The 17,805-nt window shown below is 33.5% G+C and overlaps 12 protein-coding genes and 1 non-coding gene across 13 annotated transcripts in view; 6 read left to right on the top strand and 7 right to left on the bottom strand.

Moving 5' to 3' along the window:
• NAEGRDRAFT_73198 (uncharacterized protein) overlaps positions 1 to 598 on the top strand; it is a gene marked incomplete at both ends in the record, with an annotated part of 1,867 nt that extends 1,269 nt beyond the window's left edge. Inside the window, one exon of the mRNA XM_002671626.1 lies at positions 63 to 598. Within this exon, the coding sequence (XP_002671672.1) occupies positions 63 to 598 (536 nt within the window). The remainder of the gene's footprint in view (positions 1 to 62) is intronic.
• A 2,997-nt stretch (positions 599 to 3,595) lies between these two features.
• Positions 3,596 to 4,720, top strand: NAEGRDRAFT_73199 (uncharacterized protein; the record flags this gene model as incomplete). Its single annotated transcript, XM_002671627.1, has 1 exon — positions 3,596 to 4,720. The coding sequence occupies one exon, from the start codon at positions 3,596 to 3,598 to the stop codon at positions 4,718 to 4,720; it is 1,125 nt and encodes a 374-aa protein (XP_002671673.1).
• A 107-nt stretch (positions 4,721 to 4,827) lies between these two features.
• On the top strand, positions 4,828 to 6,783 carry NAEGRDRAFT_73200 (uncharacterized protein; the record flags this gene model as incomplete). Its single annotated transcript, XM_002671628.1, has 1 exon — positions 4,828 to 6,783. The coding sequence occupies one exon, from the start codon at positions 4,828 to 4,830 to the stop codon at positions 6,781 to 6,783; it is 1,956 nt and encodes a 651-aa protein (XP_002671674.1).
• Positions 6,784 to 7,055: 272 nt separating this feature from the next.
• Positions 7,056 to 7,953, bottom strand: NAEGRDRAFT_73201 (3-beta hydroxysteroid dehydrogenase/isomerase family protein; the record flags this gene model as incomplete). Its single annotated transcript, XM_002671690.1, has 2 exons — positions 7,056 to 7,132; positions 7,164 to 7,953. 2 exons carry the CDS (start codon positions 7,951 to 7,953, stop codon positions 7,056 to 7,058), a joined length of 867 nt encoding a protein of 288 aa, XP_002671736.1.
• Positions 7,954 to 8,396: 443 nt separating this feature from the next.
• Positions 8,397 to 8,795, bottom strand: NAEGRDRAFT_73202 (uncharacterized protein; the record flags this gene model as incomplete). The annotated part of the gene is made up of 1 exon (XM_002671691.1): positions 8,397 to 8,795. One exon carries the CDS (start codon positions 8,793 to 8,795, stop codon positions 8,397 to 8,399), a length of 399 nt encoding a protein of 132 aa, XP_002671737.1.
• A 688-nt stretch (positions 8,796 to 9,483) lies between these two features.
• On the bottom strand, positions 9,484 to 9,855 carry NAEGRDRAFT_73203 (uncharacterized protein; the record flags this gene model as incomplete). The annotated part of the gene is made up of 1 exon (XM_002671692.1): positions 9,484 to 9,855. One exon carries the CDS (start codon positions 9,853 to 9,855, stop codon positions 9,484 to 9,486), a length of 372 nt encoding a protein of 123 aa, XP_002671738.1.
• A 289-nt stretch (positions 9,856 to 10,144) lies between these two features.
• Positions 10,145 to 11,203, bottom strand: NAEGRDRAFT_73204 (GCN5-related N-acetyltransferase; the record flags this gene model as incomplete). Its single annotated transcript, XM_002671693.1, has 1 exon — positions 10,145 to 11,203. One exon carries the CDS (start codon positions 11,201 to 11,203, stop codon positions 10,145 to 10,147), a length of 1,059 nt encoding a protein of 352 aa, XP_002671739.1.
• A 458-nt stretch (positions 11,204 to 11,661) lies between these two features.
• Positions 11,662 to 12,453, top strand: NAEGRDRAFT_73205 (uncharacterized protein; the record flags this gene model as incomplete). The annotated part of the gene is made up of 1 exon (XM_002671629.1): positions 11,662 to 12,453. The coding sequence occupies one exon, from the start codon at positions 11,662 to 11,664 to the stop codon at positions 12,451 to 12,453; it is 792 nt and encodes a 263-aa protein (XP_002671675.1).
• Positions 12,454 to 12,511: 58 nt separating this feature from the next.
• NAEGRDRAFT_t626 lies at positions 12,512 to 12,584 on the top strand. Its single transcript has one exon. It is a non-coding gene; the product is annotated as a tRNA-Lys (tRNA).
• A 43-nt stretch (positions 12,585 to 12,627) lies between these two features.
• Positions 12,628 to 13,310, bottom strand: NAEGRDRAFT_81437 (uncharacterized protein; the record flags this gene model as incomplete). The annotated part of the gene is made up of 1 exon (XM_002671694.1): positions 12,628 to 13,310. One exon carries the CDS (start codon positions 13,308 to 13,310, stop codon positions 12,672 to 12,674), a length of 639 nt encoding a protein of 212 aa, XP_002671740.1. The 3' UTR covers positions 12,628 to 12,671.
• Positions 13,311 to 13,496: 186 nt separating this feature from the next.
• On the bottom strand, positions 13,497 to 13,904 carry NAEGRDRAFT_73207 (uncharacterized protein; the record flags this gene model as incomplete). Its single annotated transcript, XM_002671695.1, has 1 exon — positions 13,497 to 13,904. The coding sequence occupies one exon, from the start codon at positions 13,902 to 13,904 to the stop codon at positions 13,497 to 13,499; it is 408 nt and encodes a 135-aa protein (XP_002671741.1).
• Positions 13,905 to 14,457: 553 nt separating this feature from the next.
• Positions 14,458 to 15,387, top strand: NAEGRDRAFT_73208 (uncharacterized protein; the record flags this gene model as incomplete). The annotated part of the gene is made up of 2 exons (XM_002671630.1): positions 14,458 to 14,575; positions 14,618 to 15,387. 2 exons carry the CDS (start codon positions 14,458 to 14,460, stop codon positions 15,385 to 15,387), a joined length of 888 nt encoding a protein of 295 aa, XP_002671676.1.
• Positions 15,388 to 15,927: 540 nt separating this feature from the next.
• Positions 15,928 to 17,802, bottom strand: NAEGRDRAFT_73209 (uncharacterized protein; the record flags this gene model as incomplete). Its single annotated transcript, XM_002671696.1, has 1 exon — positions 15,928 to 17,802. One exon carries the CDS (start codon positions 17,800 to 17,802, stop codon positions 15,928 to 15,930), a length of 1,875 nt encoding a protein of 624 aa, XP_002671742.1.
• Between the last annotated feature and the right edge of the window lie 3 nt (positions 17,803 to 17,805).

Below are 17,805 nucleotides of genomic sequence, written 5' to 3' on the forward strand. Positions count from 1 at the left end.
AAATGAATCCAACGATACAGTTACACTCTTGACTGACATTTTTGAAATCATTGGACAAGCAGCCAAAACAAGTTGTGGACAAATTGGAAAGTTTGAAAATGAAATGGTGACTATTCATTTCAATGCCACAAATGATCAAAATCAACATGAAATGAAAGGTCTACAATTATGTCATGTCCTCCTATCCAAGTTAAATGGATACAAGGAAAGAAAATTAAGGAAACATCAATTATTGGAAAAGTATAAGGAATCCTCTCTCATAGAACGATTCAACTTTAGAATAGTTGCCAATAGTCAATATAATTTGTGTGGAAATTTGGGAACGAAACAAGTGATGACATTTTCAATTCTTGGAAGTACACCTTTCAATTTACAATCAATGATTGAAACTGCTAAGGAATTGGATGTTCCAATATTAATTTCAGATGATTTGAATGAAAAGGTTGATAATTTATTCCAAACTAGATATGTGGATACGAAAGAAATGGTCATTGATCAGTATTACACCTCCCCTGTATCTGATTCGAATTTGTTTAGTATGAGAAGAGTTTATGAATTGGGAGAATCTTCTCAAATTGCGCAAGATGAATGGATGTAAGTTATCATGGTTCTTTACTAATTAATTTTCAAATAATTTATTCGAAAGGTATGAGTTGGAAGCTAAGGAAAAGAAGAATCGTTGGAACAAGTACAATAATGCATGTGCAATGGTCTTTGAGAATAAATATGGTGACGCTGCAAACATGTTGCGGGATTACATTACAGAACTTTCGAATGCAAAACAAGATTTGGTAGCTATAAGGTTACTTGAAAATTGTGAAAGACTATGCCAGTAATAAATGTTTACATTATTGGAAACCCACTAGTTGCCCTTCATTTCCTTTTATGTGAAAATCATTTTTGTCCAAATACATAATAAGGTAAGTAAAATTGGTTTCTGATGATTTATTATTGATGAAGATGGGTTGTGTTGTGTTGTGCATTTGTTAATTGTACTCTCGTTCTCCTCACCTTCAGCTTTTCTAACGATTGTTCTGTCAATTCGGAAGCTCTCTTTCTATCAGTGTACAGTAATGCTCTTGCTAATTCTAATTTCATATTACAAATAGCATAGAGTCTATTGGCTGATCTATTGGAAACTCGATATTTGATAATGCTAGTTTTTACTACCCGTGATGAAAAGTAGAGTCTGTGAGAAGTTGAAGGAGCCATTTCGAAATGGTCGTTTGTTATTGTGTTATGTAAACGTGTTGTGTTTTTTTTCTTTTGTGAAAAGCCATTCTCATTCGTGTTGGGGCATTGTCTTTCACTTTCCAATAATTATTAATTGGATGAATGCTGCCTAAACCCATGTTTAACAACCCAATTTGTACAATTGGAGTATGCACCAAAACAGTTACTAATTTCATGGCATGAAGAAGTTGAGAGGTCCGAATATCATAATAATAAAAATAAGATCAATAAGGTACAGAGTGCACATAGTTCTACAACGAAGCGTCTGGTTATTAGTGCGTGCCATTGATTACTTGGTGTTAAAATGGTGTTAGCCTTCAGGATTAGAAGAAACCTTTCGAATAGAATTTCCAACCAACACGGAACAAACTGTCATCCTTCAAATCCGTAATGCAATAACCCACTTGCCAAAGGATTCGAATGTCTAACAATGTTGATTAATTTCACAAAAAAGAGAGCCACTGTCCCTTCTTGACACAAAGGAGAAACTCCCATTGAGTACATTATTAATTAGTCAAGAAATATATTTCAACTATCGTGAATATTTTGCAATATTACTAGAATGGATCATTAAAATTATGGACATGAATTTCATGAAAATTAATTTCATTATTATAGCCATTGAGCCCTCGGTTGCAAGTCAATCAAATAGATGCATTATGTTGATAAGTGTATGATTCATCAATTTAATATTTTCATCATGACGAATACATTTTGAAAGTGAATATGAAGATGTTATGCATGTTGAAATATTAAATGGATGTTGTATGATGCATGCATCAGAATATTCAAAGCCTTTACATCTAGTACACATCTACATCTTGATAATAGATGTAGTCTTCTTTCCTCATGTAATTTACTCCTTTAAATTCCAAATTTTGTTATTACATATTATTCAAACCTTCCAAACGAACATACAACAAATTCACCAAATTTATTCTTTGGAAAGAATTGTTGACTGCATCACGTGTTATTTTTTTTTTGGTTGTTTTTTGGAAATTTTGTAAACCGTTGTAGTTTTGGAATGGGTTTTTTGACAGGTTCAACAAAAGACCATCGATTTCATTGACCACATTTTCAATAAATTAAGAATTGCAATTAAATACAATGTAATACTGAAAATTTGGTGCTTAAGGAAGCAACGCCAGAAGTTACTGTTACGAAAAACCAAAAAACAAATTTAAAAAAAATGTCCAATCACCAAAGAGCTCTTCTTGCCCCAGAGAATCAACACATGATGATGGACGAGCATCCATCTTTTATTCTCTCCACCAATTATCAATACAATGAAGATGATAAATCCATGACTGTTGCCGATTTTCTCCGTAAACAAGTTGCTTTAAAGGTAAATTATCATCCTATTAATACTTCAACAATTAATCCCAATTCAAACAACAATTTACACAGAATGATGAAATGAAATTATTATCAGAACGTATGATACAACAACTTGTTGCCAATGGAATCAAACATCGAGAAGAGATCAAACAAGCCTTCAGAAACCAACAAAAACAATAATTCTTCTTTGATGATGTTCAATGTCGAATTGGACTCTGATGAAGAATTGTTGCGATTTGTCCATTCAAAAAAATGGAGCAATTAAACGGTTTGCCTGTTCTATCGCCATCAGTATTGACAACATCTCCACATTCTGGAGAATTGGGTGTCAGCAACAATGAATACTACAGGTAAATCATCATCGGACGAATGTCATCCCATTGCATGTATTCGATGTAGAAAGTTGCATAAAAAGGTTTGTCTCAAATTTAGTGAAGGTTTTTTACCCTTTCTTGTTGTTTAGTGTGATAAAAAGCTAGCTGGTTGTTCCAAATGTGCATCAGCAGGTGTTGAATGTATTGTAGGTTGATGATTATTATCTTCTAACTTATCTTCCATAGTATAATTCTCCTCAGAAGAGAGGCAAAGGCTCGGAAATTTATGCCAAAACACCTAAAGATAAATCAGACAAAGATATTAACACCCAGAAACCAAGTAAGAAGAAGAAGAAAACTGCTGATAGTGTAATAATAATAGTAGTATTAGTAATGTGGAAGTTGTGAACAATTCAACGACAAACGAAACAAATAATCATAGTACGAACTCTACTCCGACTAGTAGTGCATCAACAGCGACAGTAACAACAACATCACCACCATCTTTATTGTCACCTAATCATTTAGTAGAATTGTATTATACTTTCGTTTGTGGAATTCATCCAATGATAGAAAAGGATAAATTTAAATATTTTGTAAATAATTGCCTTCCACAGTTTGAGAGAAGAGCAGAGTTGCATTTGGATCCAAATATTTGGATAAAATCTGTTGAGGAAATGAGATGCCTTTATGCATTATATTTGGCAATAATGACAATGGGATCTCACCTAGTTGCTGATTTGAATTCAGTTGATTTTTATGCAAGAAAGGCTGAGCTGGAGATTGCCCTTCTTTCTCTCGATCATTCCACTGAGTTTTATTGGGCTGCTGCATGTCACTATATTTACTTGCACTATGTATCAGATGGGGACAATTACAAAGCAGGGTATTATTTGGCTAAAGTGAATTATTATTTCAATAGTCAAAAGGAAAAACCTAGTCCTAACAAATATTTTCATTTGTTAGAGTTCCACTCTTCAGTTGTTGCAAGTAGATTTAATGAAGAGGCAAACACGTTTCAAAGTTTAATGAAGGGAATGAGTAGCATGTTTTATCATTATTCCAATCGAAAGATAGAGGATACACTATTGCCTGGGACTTGGGAGTATTGTATGAATACGAAACTATGCCAACAAAACTATATTCTATTCAAGCAAGTTTCAGAGTTTATTTTCAAAAATTTGGCTCATTTCAAGCTTCATACTATGAAAACATTAACAGATTGTCATAGTGAGGGATTTTTTAAGTCTCAACGACTGCTCGCTTTATTTGTTGCTGAGGGATATACTATTTTATTTATGAAACAAATACCAGAGATTAGTTATTCTGTACTTGAAGAAGCATGTCTGAAAGTCACATTGTTGACTGAAAATGAGGTTTTCCCATTCGTTTTACTTGCAGCTATCTATATTATTGTTGAGGCAGCTCAATTTCATCTGGAGGCTTGCAAACAAATTGAAAGAGGACTTAAACCTAGGAAGGCCACTGTTTTTACATCAGCAGGAAAGGTCATTACATTTGATTATTTTTCAATATTGGAAAAGGATCTGCGAGCACTTCACGTTTTGGGTCAACGTTACAGGAGAGTTAGCGCTTCACATAGTGATCTAATGTTGGAAATATCTCAAATATTGGAAAGGAATAATAATGTAGACATGTCTCCTCCAGTTTTCTCTTCTTCAAAATTCACACCACCTCTTCAATCCATTCCACAACAGGATGAAGTTCTTGCAAGACAATTAGAAGAACAACACAATGTTAGCAAATCAGAAGATACAGAATCTTTCCTTTCCGATCAATCTCTAGGCCCTTGGGAAGAATTATTCAAAGATTGAAACCTCATCAAATAAATAATTCACACACACGATGATCATCTTCCATCATGAAATGGATTGCATTGAATTAATTGCTTACAATGAAAAAAAATATCACGACAAGCAACATGTCAGTTGTGCTTCTTCCTGAAATCCTTGGTGAAGTGTTCACTTTTTTACCCTATCGTTTATTATTTAATACAATCAGGAGAGTTTGTAAAGAATGGAATCACTTGATCACTGATGGTTCTTCCATCCGAAACAGTTCATTGAAAATTGTTTCTCTCTGTTTTATGAAAGAGGAGAGAAGACAAGCCTTCTGGGAATGTTGCAAAGCAGGCTACTTTAATAAGAGTATTGAAGAGTTGATTATCCGATTGCCAAAAGAAATGATGTGGAATCAGACAGAGAAGGAAATATTGGATTCCGATGATAATTCACTGTTACACTATTTTCAGAGTGTTAAAAGTTTGTCCTTGAGAGATTCTAAAATTTATTCTGATAATTTTGGTATGATGTTGGAGAATTGCAAATCAGCTGCAACTCTTGAGGGTATTACAGAGTTGAGTGTTGAAAATAATGGATTGAATAATCTTGATATTAATTTAATTGCTGAAAAACTTCCTAATTTAACACATATTGATATTTCATCCAATCCTATTAATGAAGGTGGCTTGGATGTATTGCTGACCAATCAAAAGTTAAAGACAATTTTTGCAGGTGTAAACGAAATTGAAGATGAAACAGATTTGGACAAGATGAAATGCACACAAATTGAAGAGTTAACTATTAGTAATACTGATTTTGGAGATAGATATTTGGAACTTTTATTTGATCATAAGAAGAATAGAGATTTATTGAAGAATATGAAGGAGTTAGATTTGATGGATACGTTGCCGTCCGATGTTGGATTGTCGTACATGAAAAACTATCCATATCCAACAAATATCACCTTCCTTAATTTGGAATATAATGAGCTGTTGCCAGAAACTCTTGCCATTATCACCCAGAGCCAAGCTCTATCCAATTTGAAGACTCTATTACTTCCAAATGGATCTATTCTTTCTGAGGGGTTTAGCTTGATTACAAAATGCCCTTTTTTCAAAAATGTCACTAAATTGGATGTTAGTAATAACACAATTGGAGATGAGGGATTTATTCACTTTGGAACAGAAAATTTCACTCTCAAAAACCTAATTCATTTCAAATGCAATACTAACACAGTTGGTTATGAAGGATATCAACATTTTTTCAAGGAACCTTCTCTTTCAGGACTACAAAAGCTTAAGATTGCAGATACCAACTTTGATGATGACTCTGTGAGTGAATTGGCGTCTGCAAATTTGGCTTCCTTGAAAGTTCTTGATTTTGTAGGAAATATTATAACTGATAAGGGATTTGAAACTCTTTCTCAACTCAAGGCACCAAAATTGGAAAAAATTTTATGTGGAGGTTCCAATGCAACTTCCTACAAGGGAGCAATTTACTTTTTGGAGAATTGCTCTCTGCCAAATCTCAAATATTTGGATATTGATTTTTATGAAGAGTACAAGGAAGAAAATAAGGAAATTCTTGATGGTCCAGAAGTTGTTGAATTAGTAAAGGCCAATTCATTAAAAGTTGCCAAGGTATTAGTGCAAAGATTTCCAAGATTGAATGGTATTAAATATGACTCATATATCAGTGTTGAGATATTGAAAGTATTCCTTGATGGATTATCAGAACTGATTTCATTGTGTATTCAGGTTAATTTTATAGATGATGATCACATTATTTTACTGACCAGCCATCCACAGGCTGCCAAATTAGAAAAGCTTTACCTTTCAGATAATAAGATTACAGATGTTGGAGCTAAACTCATTTCTGAATGCGCACAGTTCAAGAATTTACTAGAGCTTTCATGTGAAGATAATTTATTTACAGATGAAGGATGGAAGTTAATATTTTCAAGTAGAAATTTAATGTCCCTCACAAAATTATTTACAGATTTCAATGAGAATGATATAGTTGACTGTGAATTATTGAATATTGATTATATATCGGCTTCTGATAAAGATCTCTATGAAGATGCTGAAGAAGAGTAAATAGCACTAATCCTTTACTACATTAATCCTTAGCAAGTGTTCTATAGTTTCTCTAATCATCACGTTATTGTTGATGAATTCCATTCCCAAATCTTGTTTAATTTTCTTATTGGAATAATAGGATGGCTTACCAAGGTTACTGTTAATACCTTGCCTTACTCCTTTTGGTTGAAATAGAGCTAATCCCTTCACAAGAATAGTTCCAAAACCTCCTTCCAATGACAATGTTGGTAATTGCTTTAGGAAATTTCTCTCTGGGAATTCTTTCTTAATTATTTCACATATTTGTCTAATTGAGATGGTTTCATCTCCACAACAAATGAAACGTTCTCCTTTGGATGGTAAAAATCTTTGTGGATTATCCATATCTAATTCCATACACTTGACATGTGAAAGAGCAACATCTTTCACATCTACAAAGGTCATGTACATTGCAATTAGAGCTGGCATTTCACCATTTACAACTTTGGCTACAATATCATGAGTTTGGTTGACTTGTTGTGGAAGAACTGGTTTACCAATGACGCCGCTAGGATTAATGGTTGCCAATTCAATGAAATCTTGTCCATGTTTAGTTTGCATTTCTTTCATTAGCTTCCAAGCTGCCTTCTCAGAAGTTACTTTGGAATAATAATAAGGATTTCTATCAACAGTTGACAATTCATTCCAATCATCCTCGGTGTAGATCTTATCCTTCTCAGCAGTATCACAAATAGCAACAATGGATGAAGTGATAATCACTCTCTGTAATCTATTGACATCATGCGTTGCTTGTTCTTGTCTGAGCTTGATACATTCATTTAGAATATTCAAAGTTCCTTTCACAGCTGGGTCAACCAATTCCTGTTGTGCATCTTTAACATCTAATTTATATGGACTGGCCACATGATGAACGAAACGACATCCCTTAATGACATCTGCAAAACTTCCTTCTTTCATTAAATCTGCCTCAAAGATTGATAAACGCTCGTTCAATACTTGTTCAGTGAGTAGTTGAGTTGGATCTGTGCAATTCTCCTTGTGGTATTGCAGGAGTGCATCTCTCAATTCATCCTTCTTTTTCAAATCTCTTATGGTAGTATTGACATGATAGCCCTTCAATAATAACTGATAAACCAAGTGGCTAGCAACAAAGCCAGTGCCACCAGTAACGCACACCCTTATGGACATTTGATTTGTTTTTTTTTGGTTTCTTGCTGTTGTAAATCTAAACCATTTCTGTTTTTGAAGAATCTGCTGCGTGAGCACTAATGTTGGCTTGAAAATGATGGAAAATATGTGCGTTTCATCTTCGAACCAATTGAAGTGCTCACTCAATATTCAATACAATGACAATACCCTACAGACAGGGTACTCCGGATTGCCCCATGCATTTTTAAAATTAGCCAAACTCCAAGGCAGTGTTGTGGTAGTTGACTCAATTATGCCTGAAAACCTTTTCTCAAGAATTTCCACCGTGTCGTTGTATTGGATAGGAATCAATCTAAATTTACTGTGGTTCAATTTAATTGGTTTCAGGAAGAAAATATTTCATCAATGCGCAATACCATAAAATATTCTTTGAATATTTCAATTGAGTGTTGGTGATATGAAAATGCAATCCTCCAAAATTCTCAAATGCATAAAGATCGCTCTGCTGAACTATTCTCCAAATCACTCTTAGTTGTAAGGAGAATTACTTCTGGATTGATGGCATGAGTACGAAATTCCTCCTTTTTGTAATCAAACACGTGCTTTACATTACTGGAATAAGGATTTCCTAATAGTAAGATTGTTGAAGTAGCTCTATAAAAGGTGAATGGAATGTGTAAAACTCTCTCACCAGAGTAACTATCCCACAATTCCAGCTTTAACTTTGTTTCTTGGCCAATGTTGAATTGCTTAACTGCAAAATCAATTCCAATTGGAGGTAGAATGAATGGATTTAAGGAAACAGGTGAATCTTTCATGGCACACTCGTGAAATGAGGTTTTTCCTGATTTATGTTCTCCATCCAATAAAACTTTGACCATTTGGGGAGAATTCTTTGGTGGGATAGAAGAAGCAATAGCATCAACTGTGTTGCTTTCTGATGAAGAAGTTTTGAAGAATCCAAGAAAACTGTCGAATAATCCTGTTTTTGACTTTTCCTTTTTTGATTTACTTTTCGAATCTTGATACTCATTGAAAAAACCTTTCAATATTACTAATTCTTCATCTACCCAACTGTCATCAACAGAAATTATTTTAGAATCTCCAGAAATTATTGCAATTTTTGCTAATTTACATGCAAATTCATAAACTTGCCTTCTCAACAAATACTTGATGAACTTCCTTGCCCGAAAATCAGAAGATAGCAACAACTGATCCAACTCTTTAAATCCCGAACATTTTAATTTAAATTTTCTAATTAATATTTCATATTCTTTCCAAATTAATTCAATAGATTTTCCTCTCCACTTTTTACACACTCTCCCAAATATGAAAAACAATTCCACACTATTGAAAAAATGTAATACTTCTCCGATTATCATATCATTAGGCAATTCATGAAAAAGAGTGGAGTAAGAAATTGTTTTGCATGTTTCCATTTTTTTTGTAAACTTTGCAAAACTTTGAAATCTCTAACATGTCATAGGAAAGTTGAAATAGAAATATCAAAGAAATTGACATTTCATGCTACTTTACATTCTCGTAAATTGTCCAAATAACAAGAGCCATTCAATTATTCATACTTTTATCAAATTTGAGATTCATCAGATCAGTGGAAGAGCACAATATTCTAAAGAACTTTCCAGACAAGAAATACTTTGGAAAGGTAATCCATTGCTCAATGAATATTCTCTTAATAAAATCCCATGGACCTGTAAATGGTTCTGGCTTATTTGTTTCCAACTTGTGTCCAATGTTTTGCATGCCCATGGCTATGGCCATAATGGGAAAACCAATAATTGAAAGAAATGGTTGAATAAAAAAGAGGACAATGGTCAGAATGGAGCCAACCATGAATAGTGGAACAAAAAACAAGTGCAATAGCAAATTAATTTTGGAAGAGTGGCGACTTTGATAAACATTCAGAGGGTTTTGAGTCATTTTCTTGTTGTTTCGAATTGTTTCGAATAGATTAGTTTGGATTGAGTTAGTTAAAGTATTGGAAATGTCCTATTGTTCCAATAGTACTCTTCCTTGGTCAGATTCTAATTGAGTCGGTTTTTTGCGGATAATCTTCCATGACCTGTGGATTTTGATATCTCAACCAAAACTCCTTTCGAAATAGATTTTGAAATGGAAGATTTTCCTTGTGAACAATTGGCTCAATTCTTCCTTAATGTTTCAGTTGGTTTCGTTTCTATAATTCGAAAGTGAGAATTTTTGAAATAATTTAATTATAATTGATATCACACAATGTAAATTCTGTTTCTTCTTTGAATCCACTTCGTACATACACTCCATTTGAGGTTGGATTTGATGAATCGGCAGTCAGAAACATCCACTTGAATAATTGATTTCCACCTTCTTCCTTTCTTTCGAATAATTGCATTGACATGGATTGAATGAGAAATGAGGCAATACCTCTTCCTCTATATTCTTCCTCTGTGAATACATGAGTAATTCTACATGCACTTGGAATTGGAGTGGCCAAAGCAATGGCAATAGGATTCGAATTTCCTTTCATGGTAACATAGAAGGTATTTCCTTTCTGGGATGGTCTAAGCAACATATTTTCGAGAATAAATTGTTCTGATGGCACTATTGCTGGAAAACAAATCTTACAAAATCTGTGAATCATATTGGCACAGTGTTTGGTTAGATTTTCATTGGTTGTGTCCAAAAATTTGAGTTCGTAATTTGTTTCCTTAGGTGGAAGTGTTAAATGATCTCTAATGAGTGAGTAGGACATCATCTTTACCTGAATTTTGTAAGAAGGAGAAGGATTCATACCAGGATCAAAATTTGAAACGTATTCCTCACATAGAAATAAACTTTCCTCAGTTGACCAGAATCCAGTCAACTTTCTGTCAAACTTTTTAACGATTTCTTCAAATTGATCAAAGGATAATACATCACTATTGTTGGAAATTCTCAAATTCCGATAATCAACTGAACAAAACATTTTTAAAACTCCTCTTGCAACTATTTTTCTAGTTTCCAATAATTGTTTCTCATCTGGAAAACTAAACACCATCAATTGTGGTGGAAACCAAGTCACGACTCTTTCAATTTCTCCCTTCTGATGTACAACCATAAGGAATCTCCTATCTATTGTAAATCTTTCCGGATTGTCAACCATGGATTTCATCAAACCAATTTGATAATTATTACTTGCAGAATTTTCAAGAAGAAACGCAAGACAATCATTATAGAATTTCAAGGTATCTGTGTAGAATGTGATGGTGTGAGAGTTTTCATCAATGGAAGGTAAGGAATAAGTTATTGACATTTTTTTTTAAAGAGTTTTCACAAAGATTACAATAAAAAAAGGCAATTACCATCAACTTGTGTAACAATTATAGAAAATCCGTACTATTTGTTGAAATCTTATTGAATAGCAGTATTAGTAATTAAATTATTCCAATTTTTTTGTAATTTAGAACTTCCCAATTTTGCTCCAAGCTCGATTTTCTTGAAAAACCACCACCACGTGTAAACCTCCTTTTGATACTTGTCCAATTCCTGTTTGTTATTGTATAAATGGTATTCCTTAATTCTGGATTAATATGATAAGGTGTTCTTTGTGTGAAATAATTTTTCAATGGATGATTGACTTAACCAGAAAAAAGACAAAACAAATCCTCAGGAATAGGAATTGAGCCATATTTATTACAAAAGTTTACAATAGTGTTCAAAATAATTCTAAAGTTGTTTAGATTTTTCAAAAAAATAGATCAAAAAAAAACAATGGAATACATTGGGGCCAATCTCATTCTCTCCTATTCATCTGCAGAAAAGAATGCAATCATCACACACGATAAAAGATCAACTACTGCCATCATTAATCAAGATGATGAATTTATTCCATTTCTCTATCTAGGAGGAAAGACAGCTGCAGAAATTGATCATCAAGCACTTTATGAAGCATTCTCAATTACTCATCTATTGAATGTGAGTGAAACTCCTAATAATAATACTTGTTGTAATATTAAATCAAACTCCGATGATGAGAATGAAAATAATTTAATAATTGATGATGAAAATGAAAATAATGAAAAGGAGACAAATTCACCCATTCAAAGTCTTCATCTTCCGTTCCTTGATGCTCCGAATGGTAAATTGGAACACATTCTGCCACAAGCTTTCGAATTTATTGAGAAATGTTTCGAACAGAAAGGTTGTTTATTGGTGCATTGTAGAGCTGGAGTTTCTCGTTCAGCAAGTGTGGTGGCTGCCTTTATAATGTATCGATTTGGATTCAATCTAAAAAGAGTTCTATCTCTAATGAAAGAGAGGAGACCTTCGGTGGATCCAAACTTTGGTTTCATTTACAAATTGAAAGAGTTGGAGAAGCAGTATTGTGATGAGAAGGATTTAGTGGATAGTATTAATGTGGAGGAGGTGTGGAGCAAGTATTGGTATGATTATGAGATGGTGAAGGAGTGGACACAAAGTGAAATTGCTGAACTGTTTAGTATGGATGGAGATTTTGATGAGAATGTGGAAACACTAATTTCATTAAGGAATAGATCAAAATAAATAAATACCAGAAAATCCTTAAGAAAATATTTAAGATCATTAAGGAAAGACTCAACAAGCCCGTCTAGCTCAGTCGGTAGAGCGCAAGGCTCTTAACCTTGTGGTCGTGGGTTCGACCCCCACGGTGGGCGATTCAGTTTTATATTTCTAGTTATTTGTATCTAGATATTCCTTTTACCTTAAACCAATGTTGAACAGAGTTTAATTATTTACATATTTTAAAAGAAACCCCATGCTTTGAATTGTCTTGAAATTCTTTTGCATGCTTCCATAACTTGTGGTTTCAAATCTTTGGAAAGATCTTTTGGATTATCCAAGAATGCAAATGGAACAGCATTTGTAACTTTATCCACAAATTGCTTCTCTGACATTGACTCTGTGAAATGTGTTAAAACAATCATTGGATTGAAAGGAAGCCCCTTTACATCTGTTTCTTTAACAGCATTTTGGAATTTGACAAATTTTTGTAAAGAAACAGAATTCCATTCACAAGCTCTACAAACAAAAATAACTGCGTCAATTCTATTATCGAGGTCAATCTTGTTTGTCAAGTAATTTTCCACTAAATTAGTTCCGGTCTTGATTCCTTGCAAGATTAATTTTAAGGTATTCAAGTCGTCTGGATTTTCGAATGGTTTACCAGCAGAATCAAACAACAACAAGTTGGCAGACGAAACTGGAACACTTTCGTAAAGTAAGGTACCAACTTCTGCCTTTCTTCCAACATCACATGTTTCAACCATGATATTTGGATTGAAAAATTTGAGGAGAGTGTTGATGAAGGATGATTTACCTGAATGTGGATCACCAACCACAAGAATTTTGAGAGGAAGGTTTGGGAGAGTTGTTAAAGACATTTTTTGTTGAACCAAATTGAAACGTGATGTCACGTTAAGAATATCTACTCACTGGTATTTATTTTCACGTTTCGAAAACTTTTTCGATGTGTATTTCATTACATTTTTAAGGAAAGATGCATTAGTTTCAAAGAAAGTTGGGTCAATACTTTTGCTAAAGACATATTTATTCATTTAATAACTAATCTATCTACGCTTTGTAAGAACCTCTGCACTGACAACAAGGAACACAAATCCAACTACATTTTCTTTAACAATTTCTGAATTCATCCATTCAGAAAGTGACAAGTTTACACCTGTTGGCAATCCATGAATTAACTTTTGAATTTGATTCACATCATTTCCATCCATTCCCTTTTCGAATGGTTTACCAGCAGTATCAAAGATGTGATATTCATGACCATTAGAGGAACCGAGATGAACTTTTTCATAGTGAACTGTGCCAACATCTGCCTTTCGTCCAACATCACAACTTGCAACTTGGATTCGTCTATTGAAATATTTACACAATGTGTTGATTGTTGAGGATTTTCCAGAGTGTTGAGGTCCAAGCACAAGAATGTTGGTAGACTTTTTGTTAGGATTATATTTCATGTTTTCAACCTCAATTTTTTGTAACATCAAGTCAATGATTTTGTTCTTTTCTGATGGAATGTCAGTTTCCAAGTTGATATGATTTTCAAAAAAGAAAATTCTATTTTCATGGATAAGGTTAGACAGAGATTCCTTTAATTCAATTCTTGTTGAGCTGGGGATTTTTTCATGGTTTGTAATAATGACCAAAGGTTTTTGTTCTGATAAAGTTGAAATACGAATGTGGAAGAAACTTACTGAGTGATGATTTTTTTTCGAGCCATTGGTAAAGATTTCCAATATTAATAACAGCGTCTGTGTCTATGACAATAGATGGACCAAAGAAAAATTCGAACAAACCCATTTTTTTTAAGTTATTCGAATCTTGGTGGAAACGAGTGAGGTAGAAAAAGTATTGTGATTCTAACTACAAACTGCAAACGTGATGATTTCTATGCAACCTCTCACGTTTCCATTCTATTCGAATCTAATGAAAGAACAAGAAACGTGAAATCATCACGTTTGCTATTAGAATCACAAATCTCGTTTACAATAAAAACTCAAAAAAAAACGCATGCAGATCTTTCAGACCTTTCTTCAGAATTTTCGTGGTTTGTGGAGTAGAAACACAATTCAAAAGACTCAATGCAAACCCTCTTTGGAAATTTTAGAGGACTGCTTTAAGAAAAACCGTAGGTTTCTTTCATTTTAGATTCAGATACAGTTTCGAATAGAAGAAAAAGTTGTTTTTGTTTCATTTGGAAAGAAAGAAGCCATATTCAGCAATATTCCAGAAAATTACTTTCTTTTCGTTCAGAAAGAAACGGATTTCGATCTTATTCATCAAACCATTCACAAGATTGTGAAACATCGAAATGACCAAACTATTTCGATTAGAATTTTAGGTCAACCAACTCATTTGAAAGAGGAAATTCAACAATTGTTCTTGTCATTGTTTAATGTTGTGGAAGATGGTGATAATTCGAGTGACGTTGTCGTGTATTTTGTTGAAAACATTGAAACTGTATACGAAACTGTTTCGGATAGTCCAGAAAGAGTTTCTAATGCTTCTGACAATGATCCACAAGAATTATCTCATAACTTATTTGATAGGGTCACCAACGAACTAAACTCTGACATTTCCATAACTGGAAATTACAACGAGCACGCAGAACTTTTAAGAAATTGCCTCTCTCGTTTAATCAACCCAATTTCAAAGGAGAAGAAACTATTCTTATTTAGTTGGAAGAAAGGTCCTCAATCAACTGTTTTCTTTAGAGATGATGGTTATTTTAGAGAACACAAAGATGATCCATTATCGAGGGAGAATTATTGTGTTTTGTTTCTTCCAATGGATAAAGAAAGTTATTGGAGTTTGAAGAGTGAATATTTGAAATTTGTTCAATCGACTCATCCAAATGTTTCATTCTTTTATGTTGATAGCATTGGGTCTTTTGATGAGCGTCATTTGTCAATTGATTTTATTAAGTGGCTTTCAGGATAATCATCTATAAATGGAAATAATTAATACATTCTCCTTTACTAGTCATTCATCATTGTGTTGTTACTTCTAAATATTACTTTGACAGTATTTGGTGAGGAAATGGATCATTGTGTAGTTACTTCTATTATGTGAGGAAGAAAGTAGGAGAAATTAGTGGATAACACATGAAAGTGAAACCAGAGTTGACACACCATAACGTATAGTTACCATTAATGTTGTTAATTAGTGAGTACTTTATTGAAATTAATTCATTTTTACAGCTTAGAACATCTCATAAAAGAAGAACTATTTAAAAGAAAGTTCTGAGCACTACATTGCTTGCTCTCGAAAGATCACTTTCACTTGGATCATTGTTTGATTGACCAAATGTAAGGTTGCCTTCCAATAAACATTTAAAACGATCAACTTGCAAATTATCTGAATTGAAATCCCAACCAAAAGGGTCAAATAATGAAATCTTGTCTGTAAGTGGATAATTATTAACTCTATTCGATTGAATAGTTTATAATAAGTGAAACAACTTCTAGAAGCTATTAAGAATTATTTTACTTTTTTAATGAGTTTTAACAGATTTTCAATCTCTGACTCATTTTCAATAGCATCAATTGAACAATTATAATCATAATATAACCACACAACACCTCTCTCTCTAATAGATATATCCGATTGATAGAGATTTACACCTGAAGGAAACGAATCATCTGGTGAGTCCTTTTTCCAATAGGTCTTATTGAGAGTTGCCAAAACCATGATAACAGATGCTCCTCCATAATTTTTGTTCTCATCTGAGAGTGTTACCTTGAAATCAGACCATGTTGGTGGTCCATTATGATAAATGAATCGAAGGACGACATCTGGCTTTTGAATTTCTTGCAATGATTGAATATTGAGATTGAGGAATTGTTGATTGGCCTTTTCTTTGAGTTTCTTCTTGAAATTGCCAGAGATTCCTTCCTTTCTATCTGAAATTGCAACTTGAAAGGTTCTTTCTCTGATTATCTCAATAGTATATTTTTGGGAGGTTGAAGGAGTTCTTGAATTCATTATTGATAGGACTGATTGACCAATGGTGGATGGTGTCGTGAAGGAAACCTTAATGACTGATCGTTCAGGGATGAATTCCACCATGCATTCCATAGAGCTACTGGCAAAATGTTGTAGAACTGCTCTGACAGATGTCAAGTCAAGGAATTCAACATTCTCATCATAAATGTCGCATATTTTAAATTCCAAATAGGTAAGAGTCTTCTCACGTAAAACCCATTTAGAATCTTGAATTTGCACATTCTCTGAGTTAATAAGGGCCATCTTGGACCAGTTGACATCCTGACAATCAGCAGTAAATTCAACAGTTTTTTGTTGATCTCCAAACTTGAGCTGAAGCACTGCTTCCCCCACAAACTGACATTTAAAGTCAATAACAAGATTATTATCCATAACTGAGACCTTACAATTCCATTCAGAATTTCCACATCTCACAATTGCCTTAATATCCTCCGCCTTAAACTGCTTGACTTGATGTGAATTGTTAATATTAACACAGGGGATGATAACTGAGCAGTCTTTTCCAGCTATACATCTCTTATTCCAGTTTGATTTGGAAATACTATTAGCTAAAGATAGTTCTCTATGGTTAAATGTCTTGACTTCCTTTAATAGAATGGTTCCCATGTATTCTAAAGAAAATTCGTATAATCCTTCGTTTTTGATACAGAAAGATCTGTTCCATTGCTTCCTTCTTTGTAAGCTTGATTGCAATACCAAATTAGATTTCTTTTCAAATGTTTCATTATGCATATCAACACCACGAACTCGAATAATTAAATCACTTTCCTTCACGTTCAAATCTGTTTCGACAATAAAATTCACTGGATCATTGGTGTAAATTATTTGAGAATGAGGTTCTATTCTTTTTACATGAACCTCTCCGATTCCAATTGATCTGGGAGGATCTTGAATTTTCTTTAATTCCAATTCAGATTTAGTTTGAATAATTGGCAATGTTTGAGTTGTTTGATTTTGAATCAGTGATGGCTTTTCAGAGTTCATTAATCCACTCTCTACAATTTTAATCATTTCACTTTTCATTGATTTTGAAACTTGGTCAACAATATTATTCAACTGTTCCAATTGACTCATCGAAGTTGCATTCCACCAAAACGGTTTCATCTCAAACAATCGACTCAAATACATCAAAGCAGCTCCTTCCCTAGAAAGCTTAATCTGTTTAAATTCCAATCTGATTTGATCGACATTTGATCTTGAAAAAGAGACAGCCCATGGATAATTAGTGTCACCATATTTGAATTGAAGTTCTAGAGCTTCTAATAAATCATCCTTTATGTTATTCATATGGACGAATTGGACTGCCAATTCATAGTTGAATGGAGTTGCAAACTTGAATGATTGCAACATTTT

The sequence above is a fragment of the Naegleria gruberi genome (genome assembly GCF_000004985.1).
Source record: "Naegleria gruberi genomic scaffold NAEGRscaffold_59, whole genome shotgun sequence".
NCBI classification, from domain to species: Eukaryota; Heterolobosea; class Eutetramitea; order Acrasida; family Naegleriidae; genus Naegleria; species Naegleria gruberi.